This window comes from Fulmarus glacialis, unplaced genomic scaffold (assembly GCF_000690835.1).
Source record: "Fulmarus glacialis isolate BGI_N327 unplaced genomic scaffold, ASM69083v1 scaffold36325, whole genome shotgun sequence".
Lineage (NCBI taxonomy): Eukaryota > Metazoa > Chordata > Aves > Procellariiformes > Procellariidae > Fulmarus > Fulmarus glacialis.
The window spans coordinates 23,433-40,314 of NW_009214260.1; the positions used below are offsets into that span (position 1 = coordinate 23,433).

At 41.5% G+C, this 16,882-nt stretch overlaps 1 protein-coding gene across 1 annotated transcript in view; it reads right to left on the reverse strand.

Annotated features, from left to right (window-relative positions):
• Positions 1-14,097, reverse strand: part of TAF4B (TAF4b RNA polymerase II, TATA box binding protein (TBP)-associated factor, 105kDa) — a gene marked incomplete at its 3' end in the record, with an annotated part of 35,944 nt that extends 21,847 nt beyond the window's left edge. The window contains exons 1-4 of the mRNA XM_009578496.1: positions 14,079-14,097; positions 9,466-9,642; positions 4,661-4,809; positions 3,331-3,438 (exon numbers count right to left, since the gene is read on the reverse strand). Of these exons, the coding sequence (XP_009576791.1) occupies positions 3,331-3,438; positions 4,661-4,809; positions 9,466-9,642; positions 14,079-14,097 (453 nt within the window). The remainder of the gene's footprint in view (positions 1-3,330; positions 3,439-4,660; positions 4,810-9,465; positions 9,643-14,078) is intronic.
• Positions 14,098-16,882: the final 2,785 nt, after the last annotated feature.

Here is a 16,882-nt window from a genome sequence, read left to right on the forward strand (position 1 = left end):
TGTAGGCCAAATTCTAGATTCAGATCTGTGCAACACAATTGTTTTCACTGACTCTTAACACACTTAAACACCACAGTTTATTCCAGCAATCACAAATTAATACTTGCTAATTGCATTAATGATAAGACAGTAGCACAAGAGCCCAACTTACCCTACGATGGATAAAACAAAAACTAATCAGAGTTGGACACGCATCATGTAGAATATCAAAGGGCTTTTAAGTCTTTCAGGATAGGGAAAATTAGTGAGCAAACATTTAAAGCTAAAGCAAAACGCTCACACTTTTGTTGTTTATTTATAATTTTTTTTTTCCTGGGCGGGTTCTCCCCCCGCCCCAAGCTGCCACCAGTTTGACATGAAAGAAGCAGGCAGCTACCAGAAAGCTTTCCAGCTTTGGTTCCCACTGTTGGTAACACTTTAATAGCTCTCTGCAGGATCTTTGCCACCACCACTGCCTCTTCCAAGGCTGAAGCTCAACAGCTCTAAGACCACAGGGAGGCAAACTGGGCATGAGAATCCCACAAACAGATGGACGGGAGGAAGACGGAAGGGGACAGAGTACAGATCTGTCAAGCTGCAGTGCCCTGGGCTTTTAAAAGCCGAAAACATGAGGTTCGCGGGAGCTGATCTCTTGCAAATTCCAGCGTGTTTACACATCGAAACCAGAACGGCATTTTATCAGCTGAGGGAGGGAACATCAGGAAGTCTGCTGGACCCTTTTCCCAGGAAGATGAATATATGGGAATTAACTTCTGTCATCTGCCCTCAACCTTTTTCACTACTGACAATTCTCATTCTCACTTCAAGCAACAGAGAAACAGTCGCCACAAAAAATGGCATTAATCCTGCATATTTTGAAGTCATTTCAAGAGAAGAAGTGTTCTGCATCTAAATGAAAGTGCCCCAGCATGATGCTAATTAGATACTTTGCAGCTTCGTTACCTCATCTGGGAAGAAGGTAGAAAAAAAAACGTGCAGGTATTTTGTCTAACCTCAGAGCTTAAACATTGAGGAATGTCAAAAAATGGAAATATTTTTGTAGATGAGGAGAATAATCCTGGAGGCAGTAACTAGAGAGAGTTTTGCAGACAGTAGCGTTCCAAGTTGTACTTAGCACAGGATAGGAGATACACAACCAAGCCAAGGATTATTTCCTCTCCACTGTCTCCCACTTTTTGTGATGACATCATACTTCCACACCAACACTCCTCTCCTGTGACCTCAAGAAACTGTCAAGACTAACATCAGCAAGTTCTTTCATGACTGATGAATGAACCGCTGCCAAGGAAATCAGACCCAAGGACTATTTCTTTCTTTCCCCAGATGGTTCTCCTGCAACCTTACGCACCTGCAACCTTATGCACCGACTCTCTCGTCGGCAGTCTTCTCTTGTCTGCACCAGGGTGAGGAGTGAAGTGGCTCTGTGATGGCAAGATGTATTCATATTGCACCTATTTACTCTTTATTGTACGAGGAGCTTGTACAGAGGGCTTTGCAATCCTCTGCAAAACAGAGAGGCTCCAAGGAAGCCACTCTAAACAGAATGGCACTATTAATTTTTCCTAGAGTTATCGTTCCTGCTGCTTAAATCCAGCCCTACGCTCATTAGAAGTGTTCAAGTTTCTACAACTGAAAAAAATACAGCTTACAAAAAAATACTCCATGTCTACCTCTTTAAATACCTCAGAACAACACAAGTTAAATTGATTACATCAAAACTGAACTAAGAAAGTACCGAAGAACCAAGTCAAAGGCAGACGTAAGTTTAAAAAGGAAAAGTTAATAGCATGTTTATCCACAATGTTTATCCACGAGAGTGTGATGATGCAGGCAGCTTCATCCATCAGATGGAAGAAATCTTTACCTTCACCTCTTCTCCCCAGTGCAAGGGTAGTATAGTAGATGACTACTGCTTTTATATCCTAAAGATCTCTATGCAGAGATCACAAGCACATGGTTTGCAAGCTAGTATTCCAAAATAAAAGTAGGTAAGGAATCCCATTACTGTTCTTAGACACAAATCGTATGTTGTTTCCATCCAAAGCAAAATGGAAAATGTATTAAGAGAGGCCTCTGGGTTTTCCCCTTTAGCCCCAACATTATCCATCTGTAGTGAGAAGGAAGAGAAAAAAGATGACAGACAGAGCTGTGGGTAGTTTTCAGTTGCTGATATAGAAGAACAGCAGGAGGATGAATTTTTAAGTCAGACTGTTAGTTACTGCTGTCAGCAAACATATCCCCCAATCCTTCAAACACCCTCAAGGTCATAGAATAGAATCATAGAATCATTGAGGTTGGAAAAGACCTCTAAGATCATCAAGTCCAACCATCAACCCAACGCTACCATGCCCACTAAACCATGTCCCTAAGCAAAGGTCAAGAACATACATCCAGCATGGCTTTTTGAATGACTGATCCTGCCCATTTACTGAGTGCTTGGTCAACCACTACAGCCCAGTCTCCTTCAACCTCTTGTTCACAAAAGAAAAGGTACATACAAGCCAGACTTCTTCCCAATTTCTCCTCCAGGTTATGAGGAGAACAGAATATTTTAGCTGTAGAAAGAAGCAGTTTTCTTTTCATTACATGTGCTTATCCAGAACTGTGGTCCCCAAGAACAGAGGAAGAACTGTATCTAGGAGAAGTCTCACACTCTACAGGTAGCAAGAGCCTCTTCAGAAGAGTCCTACAACATTTTTCTCTGGAAAAAGAGAAATAAGACCTAGGAAATAAGACAAAAAACACTACCTAAAAATAATGAGGCATTTCCAGCCACTGCCTACTTATAGTCATATCTGTGGAACCTGTCTACCAAATTCAATTAGAGAACAGGTCTTCAGCTATGACCTTCCTTCAGCTTTTAATGAGGGGAAAAAAAAGGTAGACCTGAAAGACAGCTTGACTAGTGCAGACAGCTCATTTTCTCCTCAACAACATCCCAGGTATACTTTTTCCCCCCTAAGGAACCAGGGAACCCAAACAGGAGACAGCATTAGGAAGTCTCCATTTCCCAGAAAAGCATCAGCTAGAGTTTGAAGGAGCTGTATCATAGGGTACAAAAGCACTGGAAACGGCTCTCTGAACTATTTATTTTATCCATTGTTCATGTGCTTTCTACTGTAGTGAGAGAAGATGAGCTGACACACACTGGCAGAAGCATAATTAAATTACGCATTCAAAAAAAAAGACATTCAGGAAAGAATTTATCATGACAACAAAAGTTACCAGCTCAGTGAAAACCATATGAGAGTTAGAAATAATAAGAATGCATCCATATTTTCTTCAGTTCTCTGTCACTTATTCCACTGCACTATAAAGCTTGTCACCTACCTGTATTACAGAAGATGGCTGTACAGTAGAAGCCACAGCATTTGTTGTTTGAGATAATGGTTTCACAGGAGTAGCTGCTACTTTCTTTAGTAACTGGGTGCCAGAGTTCTTAAAAAAAAAAAAAAAAGTAATTAAACAGGCAGAGAACAGTTGTCAGACAAGTCAATGACAAAACAGACACTGAAGTTAGTGCCTGCTCTTGTCCAATATAAACCAAGACATCCGCTCTTACAGTAATGATACAGGCATCATCCACATCGCCCATATAGTTTAAACACTGTTCAACAAAGCTATTTGTCTACCAGTTTAATACTCAAGAACAGATTCAGAGACATTTAGACACAATGCCTAATCAGAACAAAACAGTTAAAGGATAAGCATGTTGGCGAGACCTATGCAGATGTTACTTTTTTTATACCCGCTCCTCCTCTTGCATGCTGACTACACTACAAGAGACAGAAGCAAAAAGCCAGCAGAGCTCAGGGAAGAAGGAACATCCTGGGGACATGCTTCACTCAGCTTCAGAGAAGTATCCCACCAGAGGATCACAAGGTTGCAGTTACCAGCAGTAACCATTTAGGTAGGTTTTTCGGGTTTGGGTTGGTTTTTTTTGTTTTTTGGGTTTTTTTGTTGTTTTTTTTTTTTTCTTAAAACCCTTTACATAGAATCATAGAATCATTAAGGTTGAAAAAGACCTCTAAGATCATCGAGTCCAACCGTCAACCCAACACCACCATGTCCCTAAGCGCCTCATCTACACGTCTTTTAAATACTTCCAGGGATGGTGACTCCACCACTTCCCTGGGCAGCCTCTTCCAAGGCCTGACCACTCTTTCAGTAAAGAAGCTTTTCCTAATGTCCAGTCTAAACCTCCCCTGGCACAACTTGAGGCCATTTCCTCTCGTCCTATCGCTGGTTACTTGGGAGAAGAGACCAACCTCCACCTCGCTACAACCTCCTTTCAGGTAGTTGTAGAACGTGATGAGGTCTCCCCTCAGCCTCCTCTTCTCCAGACTAAACAGTCCCAGTTCCCTCAGCCGCTCCTCATAAGACTTGTTCTCTAGACCCTTCACCAGCTTCGTTGCCCTTCTCAAAGGGCATCATCATCATCATCATCACAGAGGAATTCCTTAATTTGAACTATACTATATGTAATGGCTAGCAGTTTTTTCAAAGCAAAGCACAGTGATGTTTATGTGCAAAACCAAACACCATCATGCTGTTCAGAAAGCGTTCAAATGCTTATTTAACCCTCCATAACTTATTTGCAAACCCTGTTATAACCACATAAAATACAGCTACGTCAAAGTAAAGCTATGAGAGAAGTTACCTGTACAGGACATATTCTGATGGCAGGTGTGCTGGTCGGTACAGATGGCCTCACGCTTGTGTTATTTTGTGGCTGACTCTGTGCTCGTGTTATTGCTTGTTGAGATACTAGCATTAGTTGGCCATTACTGCTTCTGATAAGAACAGTTCCTGTTGGAGAAAAACATCCAGACTGTTAGAAATTAAGCAATATTATGGCTTTCCTATGCTCCTGTGGAAGAAATAACTAGACCACACCGATAAGATAACGTAATATTTAGTTTCTTACTCCAAGGAACAGCTGCTGATAAATGTAAGAGCTAAGCGTACATCAACTTTACTCTGCATGAAAGAAAACTATTGCTAAAGTCAAGAGAAAAACTTCACTAGGCAGCCACATCGAAACACTATGTGTATACAAGATGCAAATTGCAAAGCAGTTCATCATTTGAGTCAAAAAGATATTTTGGACATTAAAAAGACAGACACACCACACACACACACTCTGGGACTACTTTAACAGTAATTTCTTTAAGCAGTTCTTCAACCTGCAAGATTCATCACCACTATCACACTTGGCTGCCTCTATTCATTTTCACTTTCTGAACATTTAGGCACATACTTACAGGTGAAGATATGGTTTAGAGAAAACCTGCAATGGGAACTGAAGTCTGATTAATACCAGTTCACCTGCCTATATCAAGACCATCCTCCTTGGTCAGAGGACAGTGGTCTCCAATGAAAGCCAAGGCCACTCAGACATTTGAAGCTGTCCCTCTGTCAAGGGTCTGTCCAAAGGCATTAAAATGCATGGTTTTAATCAAACCAGCTTATGGCCAAGTAGGGAGATTTCAGTAGGAAAGAAAAAAAAAAAAGGAAAGAGAAAAAAAAAAAAAGACTCTTCTACCTTGTTTCCTTGCTTTTTTGTTTTCCTTTCAAACCTACAGCAAAGTCAGCCCACCACAGTTCAACTCCTACCACCTTTCTCCTACCCCATCAGCTATAACGACAAACAATTAAACAGTTACAAACAAGGAGTATTTTTACTGAAGCTTTCAAATGAAAATCACCCGAAGGAGAATCAGTCAGATTCCACATCACAGTCCCATCTTCCCTGCATTTGGAAACCATTCAGCTGCCAATGCCTCCTCCTCCTCCTCCCTGGCCCCCTAAGGGCTAGGCTCTGGACAATCCAGACGTTTCATCAGGGTCACAAATACAAAATGCCAGCTGGATCCCTCATCTCAACGGCTTCAGATCCCTACCTTTGCTGGTGCCTCACCTCCTTTACCTTCAACAGCAGCTGCTGCAGAGACCACCACTAAACCCACCGTCCTCAAACACCTCACTTAACAAAGGCCTTTCACATAAAGGAAAGGGGGAAGGTACAGGAGAATGCCAGATATGTAAATAAGAGTACCTCAACATTTTTGGAGAGCTGCATTAAACTTTCTTGCAAGTTATCCAATATCTGAAGAATCCCAGAGCTTCTATGCACACTTACAATCCTTCCTAGTGCAAAACAAGCCTGCATCAATGGATAGTCTTTTTACTATTTGGTTAGTCTGGAAGCTGTCAAAATATCACTGTACAATACAGCCCAAAACACTGCTTCTGTCTGAGTTTAAATGAATACAACCGGAAAAGCCACAAGCTCTGTGAGTTGGATTTTGTTTTGGTTTGGTTTTGTTTTGTTTTTTTAAAAATCAAGCTATAACCACATGCTTAGAAATAGCTTTTCATCCTCCACATCTAAAAGCGTAAGAAGATATTGCAAGACAACACGAAACTTGGTATAAAATTCTGTAATGTCAACATATTGCCATTTACATAGCACACACAAACTGAGACTGCAAGAGTAGCATCTAGAGCGATTCCCTCCTTTCTCAAGCAGCCTTTACTAGATGGGGCAGATGCACAAGACAGTTGCAGATCCAGAAAAATACTGTCACTCCATCTGACAACTCAGCTTTCTCCTCCTCCACTAAAGTCTTGACTATGATTATATTTAGGTACAGATGGATCTTTTAATTTAATCAATGAATACCCAGAATCATAGAAAACACATCAAATTTCTATTTTTCTTTTCAAGCCATCTTATTTAGACAGTGATTCATGACATACAATTTATCATCAGTCAAAAAAGGGCATTTTTTTCCTTGTTCACATCACATGCTTATGCAGATTCTACAGGAAGAGAGAAAGCTGACGATGCCACGCATTTTGATAGCAATAGCATTTCTCTCTGCTCTAGGTCTACACTCAGGATGGCAGAAGTGTTGCTACTGGAGGTTTTAGGCTTTTCTTTTCTAAGCTTGCTTAAAAGTGTTATTGCTAGCTCTACTCTTTGAGAAGGCACATATAAATTTACTATTTAATTCCTTTAGAGATTTGGAATGCATTAAGTGTTTTGTTTTCATGTATTTGGATATTTTGTCACTACTCATTACATTTGTTTTTTAAGCCAAACTGTCAGAAGCACAATTTCTACTTCTATGAATCATACTGCATACCAGGAAAAGCATCGTTACCAGTCAACTCGATTATAGGGTTGGGTTTTTTTTTTGCACTACTTTCTGAAGTTTCAGTAAGCATTTGCCAGAGATGGAGCCCCTTCCTGAAGAGTATCCCATCCTCCAGTCACTTGAATGGGGAGAGTTTCCAGCAGACTCCACTTGACAGGAAATTAACTCAAGAACAACACAGCTAGCAAGCTTATGCAAACACAATACAGTTCATATGTAAACTCATGAACATCTAAAAAAGTAAACAAAAAACAATCACCACAAATATTAACAAGTCCCAGTAGCCCCTTTACATTTGACCATGACTGCAACAATCCTCAACAGCACTGTACCCTGAAACATAAATCAACTTTCCTCCTAGTAACAGGATTAGTCAATACAAAGACATCCATACTGCATCAGAACACTGTAAAATAACTTCAGGCTTATTCTTGGTGAAAGCATCCACAGAAGTTGTTACCTAAGGCCACGCCAGTGGTCATAGCCTTGATTGGAACATACGACTAAGATGATGCCTGTTTACTTCCATATAAGTTATGGTAAGTTCCACTTGGAACAAATGTTTATTTCCCTATATTTGTTCCATTTGGCAGAATTTTTAACATGGTGGTGGCCTTTTCATGGCAGTAGCTTTTCATGACAGCTAGCAAAATTATAACTCCAAAACCAACAAAATCAATATTATGGTAATCTCCTAACTACTGCTTTTGTAGGCTTAATATTATAAATGCCCTTCACTAGCACAAATAAGGCTGAAGGCAAATTTGAAATGACTGCCACACCTGCAGATCCATACAGTGAAGAGCCACAAGACAACACTTCAAGCATGAAACACACAGTTCTGGGAAGTTACAACCTAATGTTGTGAAGTGACAGTAAACTGACACGTGGATTGTCTGAAATGGTTTGAAAGCTGTTGAGAAGGGCATTTGTTTTTCATTTCTGGTTGCCGCAATTTACTTACACTTTTTCACAACTTAAAAATACCCCCAATCTTTTGATACTCTCTTTCTGCCTTGAAACAAAAGCAACAACCAAACACTGAAGTCAACAGTGCCAGAAGAAAAGGTTCCACAGCACTCAAGACCAATGCCTGAAGTCTCATACACCACGTACAGCTGCACAAGTGTGAAACAAGGGAACAGCAGGTGATGGTAACCTTGAGGTTCTCAACAGAAAGGTCAAGTAAACAGACTCATGCAGCTACCAAGATGCTACTATCAGAAATGAAGAGAAGATAAGTGCAAGAATCCTTCACTTGATAAGAAATATTATCTTTTTTTTTTCCCCCCAAGAGCTGTTTTCACATTCACTAGAAGGCAATTTTTGCCAACTAAACGTGAAAACAGATCAGGTCTTGCAGTCATTGCAACTCCACAGGAAAATGGGGTGGGGGGAACCTCTGAACAGCTGAAACAGTGAAGTCTCAACTAACACCGCTCAGCACAGCGTTTAAAAACAGAAAAGAAATCTGCAATCTCTGATCAAAATATCAGCACCAACTGTAGTTACTGAGCAGCAGACATCTTCATAATGCCAAAGGTGTCCTCTTTTGGGCAGCACTTCCAAGAAAGCACCATTTCAGGATACACAGTTCGACAGTTTTACTGAAGTTGTTTCAGAGAACAGGAAAGACTTTTTCACCACTTGTGCACTTTGATAGTAAGAGTAAGGCACAATCCCTTTTGGGCTACAAGGCTGTTCCTATTTTCAGATCACAAACATGAAACCTAAGTGACCAGTTACCAGCAGGGATTAGTTCTTACATGCTTCGCTGGAGGACTTGGGTGTCTCTCCCAGATTAACAAACAGCCCTTCTTACAATGAATTGAGACTTCTGTCTCTAGATATTGTGCCTGTCCTGCCAAAAACATCCTTTGGAAAGTTATTTATTTTTCTTGACTGCCAGAGAAGGCAGTTAAAATAAAGTCAGCTATTTCAGCCCTTTGTTCCCGGCACACCTTCCTTCGGCTGCAATCCTGCACGAAGGCTGGAGGGGAAGGAACCGACAACCGAAACCCAGCTCAGCTTCCTCTATAGCTACACAGAAGGAGCCACGCTATAGCTTCTCACCTTGAAGAGGTCTCACTGAGATCTATACCCTTTCTCTCCAGTGACCTGCCTTCTCCTCGAACAGGGGCTCCAGGAGACATGCCTCCAGAAAGAGTACCCAGCGTCACTCCTGCAAAGCTCAGGCAGCCACCACCCAGAACAGCCTCTACCTAGGCACGCCAGCTGTGCGTGCCACGGAAAACCAGGGGCCTTCTATTAAATTTCCATTTGCTGCTCAAACCTGAGATACCTCCGTTGTAAATTTTTGCTGTCCCAGCACCACCAATCAAGGAAATCCAGCTTTTTCTGAACTTTGTTATAACGCACTTCAAATTTTCTAAGCTGTAGCTGTGTGTAGCATCCAGCCCAGGAATGAAGAAACACGGGTTAGCAGGAGGAGCAGCTTCCAGATACCTCTTCATTGTAACTACAGACAGAGAACCAAAAACTCACCAGAGACATGAACAAGATGCTGTGGGATAATGACAGCGATCTGTTTATGCCACTGTACGTAAGGACACCTGCATGGGCTTCACTGTGTTTCAAGGAAAAGCATTAAGGAAACCACACTGTTGTTAACGTAAAGCTGTGCTGCCAACGGAAGCTCAGGGTTTCATCCAGCGACACTGAACACCATTGTATGCTAAAAGCATCCCACCCTAAGGGCAACTTCCACCAATAAATTTCTACCGCATAAGCCAAGCTCAAGGCCATTTCTCACAGGGAACATCCAGAAGGCATTTCCCGAGATGGACCAGCCAGCAGGTGTGCTCCGGTTGAGATACACCATGTGCTGTCACACATGAAGCTGAAGTTGTCAAGTTAATCCACCACTTCGATTACAGGGTTTCCAACACAACTGCTCAACACAACAGCTCTTCGGAACTGCTGGCTGGGGAGCAACATGAGGAAACGCAGAGAAGTCTCTTGCTCCTAAAATAAAGTGCAAGCAAGAACCAACTGCATTAGACCCAACTCATTTAAGAGAATACAAGTTACAAAAGCCACTTTCAAAGAAGGGTAAGTTTAGGTTATTTCAAAACAAGGGGTGCCTGCACAGGTATGTTTCCAACCTCAGTAAAGTTCACTTTAACCGCTATTATAAATATAGGGCTAAACAAGACTTTCAGGTCCCAAATTGGTAAGTGAACAGTTTAACAAGAAAAAAACTTTTAAAACAACAGCAATGTTTCAGTGCTCTCTGTTCCTAAACAAATCTCATTTTTTCACTGAACTACTCAAAACAAAAGGATAGCTTTTAAAGGCAGTTAAAAGGTAAGATATCCCCCTTTAAAGGGAATGTTTTAGTAGGAAACTAAATAGCAACTAGAAAGGAATATTGGTTTTAAGTTTCTTAGCCTGACTATTTAGGATGACTCGAAATTCAGAAAATAAAGGGCCAAGTACTACTAATCCATGCAACAGCTTTGAAAATAAGTTTTTCTCTCTAAAGGCATCCTTTAAAAAAATGCATTTTTTTCTTCTTTAACCCCATTTATTGAGTCCCACAGAACAGGTCACTTAAAAGTTACAAAAACACATTACAGGACTGAATAAGACAGACCCGGAACGGACATTGTTAGAGACATCGACTGTTTAGACAGTGATCATATCAAGGTGCGTTATGTTGTAGACTGGCTGTAAAAGACTGCTAAAGAGGCAGAAAGTATTAGTGAAATACTGTGAAAGACATGGTAAGTCTGATGCTGAACTGACTTAACTTTTACATGACTTACATAACACTTCTAATATGTTGGGGCTGTATGTTTTCAGATAAAGTATGGACTGTACTGCATGCAGGAGAACTACTTATTCCTCATGACTGTCACCTGGTACTTGTGTTTTCCTAGATGTCTACTGCAGATTTCTGTACTGAAGATGAAGAAACGAAGACAACAGCCCAATCTGGAAGCAACATCTAGCTGTGCTTCTCACTGTCTTAGGAACAAAGCTACAGTGAAGATCTGGTGGCCACCGGAGGTTACCTCGCCACAGGCTCCCAATGATGAGCTCTAACTTCTATTCTTAAATCAAATACCATTGACTTCAGACAACTGACCTTCTGGGAAGCCACAAAGATTGCCTGTTTGGGGCTTTTCTTGGGAAAACATCTCTGCTCTTAGATTTCCCAGACAAGCAGGGTAGAGGGCTTATCTACACCGCATGGGTCAAGTTGAATTGTTCAGCTTGTGTACTACATCCACAAAGCATTTTACTCTTCAAGACAAATCATTCCAACCTTTGGAAGTCAATTTTAGTTGACGGAAGAGGAATTCAGCAATGATCAACCCATAATCAACATTGTTATGGCAGCAACCAGAATCACTCACCACATACTCAGGCCTTCAACCAATTCATTCTGTTCACATGTCGTTTCACTAACCAAATAATTACATGTCTCAGAAATCACCCTCTGCACCCTTTCCCTCTGTTCCAGGGAAGTTTCTATACTAATGGGTCTTTCTAGCAATGGCTCAGGACCAGTGACTTGCGTGTACATATTGCAGTGTCACAATGAGATGCCCGATTTTGAGTTCCAATGGAAGACACCTTGTTTTGCCCACAGATATGGAATTCATCAATTTCCAGGTCAGGAGAAAAGTTCAAAGGGCATAATCCCAATATGCTTTCATGCTACAACAGAACACAGACAGGCTAAATAAAAAACAATACAATGTTATACCCACAAATTCTTTAAAGAAGTTGATTGCATCTTTGCCAACTGCACAAACACCACACTGCAGATTCTTGTAGACTTTGGCCTACAACTTTTAAGGTTGCATCAGTCTCAGATGCCTGACCACATCTCACCTTTTCAAACCAGGGACTAGCCTTACTCGCAGACATCACTGTCCAGTTGACAGCACTGTTTCAGTAGCATTACTGTTTCCCAGATTGCCTGGGTTGCTGTGAGCAGCTTTTTTAAACGACCACGCACCCACAACTCTGTCACACTAACAGCTCGAGGAGCATACAGCCCCAGCAACTCCAACCTTTCTCTAGCAAAGTTGTGTGCTAACAGTGGGCACCAGCTCCTGTGATGCCCAGTACAGGCACAGCCTTTTCAAGCGTAGGGAGCCAGGAAAGGGATGAAGGTATCTCTTCTAGGCATGATGAAGCAGAGTCTGATAGCCCATAGTTTCAAATACTCTGGAATAACGGACACCACGCATCTTTCTGAAGAGTCTAAACAACATCCCCTCTCCCTCCCTTCCTCCAGGAACTAGACACAAAGTGCTAAAAATGCAAAAATCTGAAGCCAAGTTTCACACACTGCTTAATCAGTAAGTCTTATCCAAGCTGTTGGAGGCTAGCTGCTCATCAATGCATTTTGGTGCCCAGATGGGTATCTCTATTTAACAGACTAGCACTTGGGCCCCTGTAGTGCTGATGCCTTTTCACAGAATATAGGCTCACGTTTTAGAGCTAAGAGTTCTCCTCGACTGCACGCACAGTTGAGCTTCATTACTTGAGAATACATTCATATTCACGCAACTTTACAGTTATAGTAGAACTCTTGTGCAAAAATATAACTGCCCCAGTTGCAAGGTAGTATACCTTTTATTTATAGCAAACAACAGATGTCCATACCAACCATCTAAAGAAAATCCGGACATTGCATTGATTCTTGGAGGGGCTGTAAATAACTGACAGGTCATAGATGTTTTCTGGGCATAGTTCCAAGATGGCACTAATGTTTCTATTTGAATTCAAAGTGTATTTATTACACTTGAATCCCAAGAGTTTTTGTTTTTACTGTAGGTAGGCATATGGGATTCCTGGCCAACGCTGTGTTCCACAAGCCAGAGTCTTACTTGCTATCGTGAGAACATCTAGCTCCTGTCCTTGGGCCACGTCTTTCAGCAACCGGGATCATTTCCCATCAGCATTTCCCCATCTCATCTTTGTGGTTTGCAAGTTTGCTACTTGAGGCTTGGTTGCTTTCCTATCCGAGTAATCAGACAGTTCCAGGATCGTCTACAGATAAGATGATCTGACTTCAGAGTTCTCCAGGACCCAAGCTGCTTCATGAAGGAGCTTCAAGTATTTTCAGAGGACTCAGCTGATGGCTGAGTGAAATAGTACCTACAAGGAGCCAAAGTGACACTCCCCTACTTTCAAGACAACTCCTACTGCACTGAAAAAGGCTTTAATCTATACACCACGCTCTCTTCTAGTTTGCTGTGTACTCCTAGTATTCACTGGAGTCAAATTCTTTAAATAGCAAGTTAGATGCTTGGCACATTGCAGCCATACATATACAGTGCACAGCTTTATAAGGACCAGAAGGTATGCCAACACCCTGCACTTACCATTTCTAGAACACTGTGAGCTATTAAGCTGTTACAGAGAAATCTGAAACTCAGAGTGTTGAACTATAAATCTTAATTTTAAACCAAGAGATGCTAAAAACATAACTGGTATCTTGGTAGAGTTCTAATAAAGGACAAGATCAGCCCCCTTTAAATCTCTGTCTCCTTTATATAATGGGATAATCAACTCCATTAATCCAGATTAATTTTGCAATGGGACACTTGTTTCCTTGGTGTTCACATGGGGACTAGCAGAAGGTTGAATTCCACTTAATTTCCTCTAAAAGTACATATTCACCCCTCTGTTGGACGGATTTTCACTTATTCCAGAAGGGCAAGCAAGGGCTTAACACTGAATTTTAACACTGATTACCACCTTGTTCTAAGTGGGATGGAGCAAACAAAAATTCTTGTAGAAGACTGCAAAACCTTCGTGGAGTATTAACTTCTGTCTACACAAGATACTGTGGAAACTGTCACCAAAATCGTGTGTTATTTGTCAAGTGGCTAGTATGCAAGCCATATATAAAGGTGTTCTGAATACACTTACCGCCTTCAACACGCACCATCGGCTGCCCCAAGCAGACTACTTAGCAACACACCACCAAGCAGTCAGCTGGACCTGGCTTCGAGGGCTCCACTTGAACTAGATGGCAACTGCCACTTGGCAAGCTGCAAGTAAAAGTCTTCAAGTGTTGTGCCAACCAGGGCATGCTGTTTCACCCACTTGTTAATCTAGCCTGGACATTCACAGAAGGAACTTTGATTTCCCAGGCAACTCCTAGGAGCAGTGAATACTAACAAAGCCATCTCCTCTGCCTCCACCAAACTGGAAGTGTGCGCTAGAAGAGGTCTGCAAACACGAGCTATGAAAACTAAGTGCCATCATGACATCTGACTGTTCTTAGTTCACCAAATCACCCCTGTAAGACCACTGAGCTTCACGAGTTCTCCAGCCTTAACAGACACTAGATTTGCTCATTAGCAACAAGGATTTTCCAGCTGCTGCCATTTTTACCCCACTTCAGTTGTGATCAGAGACTATTTCCTCAAAACACTAGTGGAAAAGATCCGTTAGCGGACTTTGCTCTGAAGATGACCCGGATAGCCGAACAGACCTTAATCCTGACAATTTGAATAACAAGCCATTTAGAAACATCTCTTGTTATCTTTTCCACTTTGCAAATTATATACATTTTTCTTCTGAAATCATCATAGTTTTCAGAGCAGTAGCTTCATGCAAAAAGAATTCCAAAAAAAGCCTTTGGGTTTTTGTTTGAGTGGTTAGGGCAGTACTAATTATTCATCTTTGATAGTTATGAGAAGCTTTGCAACTTACAGCAAAACTCATATACAACTGTAACATCCAATCCTACCCACTAAGCACAGCACAGATTTCTACCACATGGCATGACAAATACTTGGTTCTCTAAGATAACTTAAAAAAAATCTGGTATTGCAAACTACTCAGAATAACAACTCATGAGCTCACCTACTTTATCAACATCTTTGGGGAAAGAATACTGAAATATAATTAGTATTTCTTCCAGCTGTCAGTTGTGTGTGGATGATACTATTTTTACTGCCACAAGCTGAAGGGTCCTTTAAACACTGCAAAAGCAACAGAAGTCCGGCTCACATTCTCTCTCTTCTAAGGATTAAAAAAAGTTTACTATTCACCAATCTGTAGCTGTAATTCTTTGCAATACACTCCAATTGACTGTAAAATCTGAACAGCATTTAACATTAATTTTACAGAGCATCATATTTCAGTGCTTCAGTATTCAGAATGCATCTGGGGTTTTTTGTGAAAACCATAAATCTAGACGTTAGCTTTATATCTTCTGCCAAGATTTAAATCTTAATTCCCACAGGGCTGTGCATTTAATGATATGAAGGCATTGTTTTGCCAGACACATTCAGTCCTGAAAGCAAAATCAAGTCCTACACAGCAGCTGAAATTTCTACTGGTTAAAGTGGAAGACATTTACTCACTATTTTTTAAGTTTGACTTGGTTCCTCTGAAGGAACTGACCCCTTGCTGACCCCTCCGGAGAAAAAAAAAATTGACTGGTGTTGCCTAATGTGAAGAGAGAAGTTTGCAAAGAATCCATCCTGATAATCGTGCTGAACAGAGGACACCATTGGGGTATAAAAGATTGCAGCCATGTATTACTTAGCCCCTACTGGTTATCCTACAGCACAAGTATTATGCTCAGACTTCAAGAGATTATCAACATCCAGAAATTGCAGACTTTGAAGGCATTTCTAGGTTTTTTGACTTGTTGAAACAAGAAATTAACTTTAGATAGCCTCCTCCTACCCAAACATAATACAAACTAAGAAGTAGTTTAAAATCAGTGCTTCTTCCTATTCCAAAGTGAAGGACCAGATGCAAATATGAAAATATCAAATTCCTCATGCAGTTTTACAACCGAGAAATAACAACTAGAATCTGAAGAGGGAGGTTCAGAGTACTGTACTTGAGAGGTATTAAGCCAACTTCAAAAGCAGAAGAGGGCAGCATCCAGATGTTTACCAGCCCTTACCTCTTCAGGTTACCTTAGTTTATATATCCAATTAAGAGAAACACGACGAGATCAGGCTCCGTACCACCTCATAGCAGTTTTGGGATACCCGCATCAGCTCTCTCCCTCCCACCCACAGGTGTCCACACGCCGACTGCCTGCCTTTTGCCACGCAGCCCTGGCCACCTGCCATGAACAGTGGTTGTGCTTTCTGAACAGTTACCTACTATCAGCCTAGATAAGCTGTAGGCAGTGGAAAACCTGCCAGGGACAAGCCACAACATCCAAGCGAAGACAACTGAGCTGCAAACAGAAACCAAGAACCTCTACCTGCTGCCATTTCCCTCCAAGTCAGGTGCAAAGGAAGCTTTATACGGCGGCCATGCCTTGCACCAGCTTACTAGTGCAAATTAAGGCAGACTCAGGGCAACTTCTTTTTGCTGACACCATGCTCGTTCAGGCCCATTGGTGTTAGGAATAATGGAAAGCATAAAATAGGAATACACACCCCAGAGGCAGCTGATGCTACAGTGAAGCGTGCCGGCAGCTGCTGCCATAGCCCTGTAACCAGCAGCAGTGGCATCAGGCGAGCTTTTTAAAGAGCTTCCTGCTGTAAGCAGACCCTAAGGTAGCAACGGAGGATCCTTAGCATCCGGTCAAGTTCTGTATTTTTTCATCCCTCCACAAGAGAAGCAGATACATCTGTTAATTGTCCTTTCAACGCCTGCCTGTGATGAGCATTCCATGGCCAGGGATAGAATGAAAGCCACAAGAACAGACACAGAAGTGACAAAAAACTAAGTTCAAGAAAAGTAAAGAAGAAAGG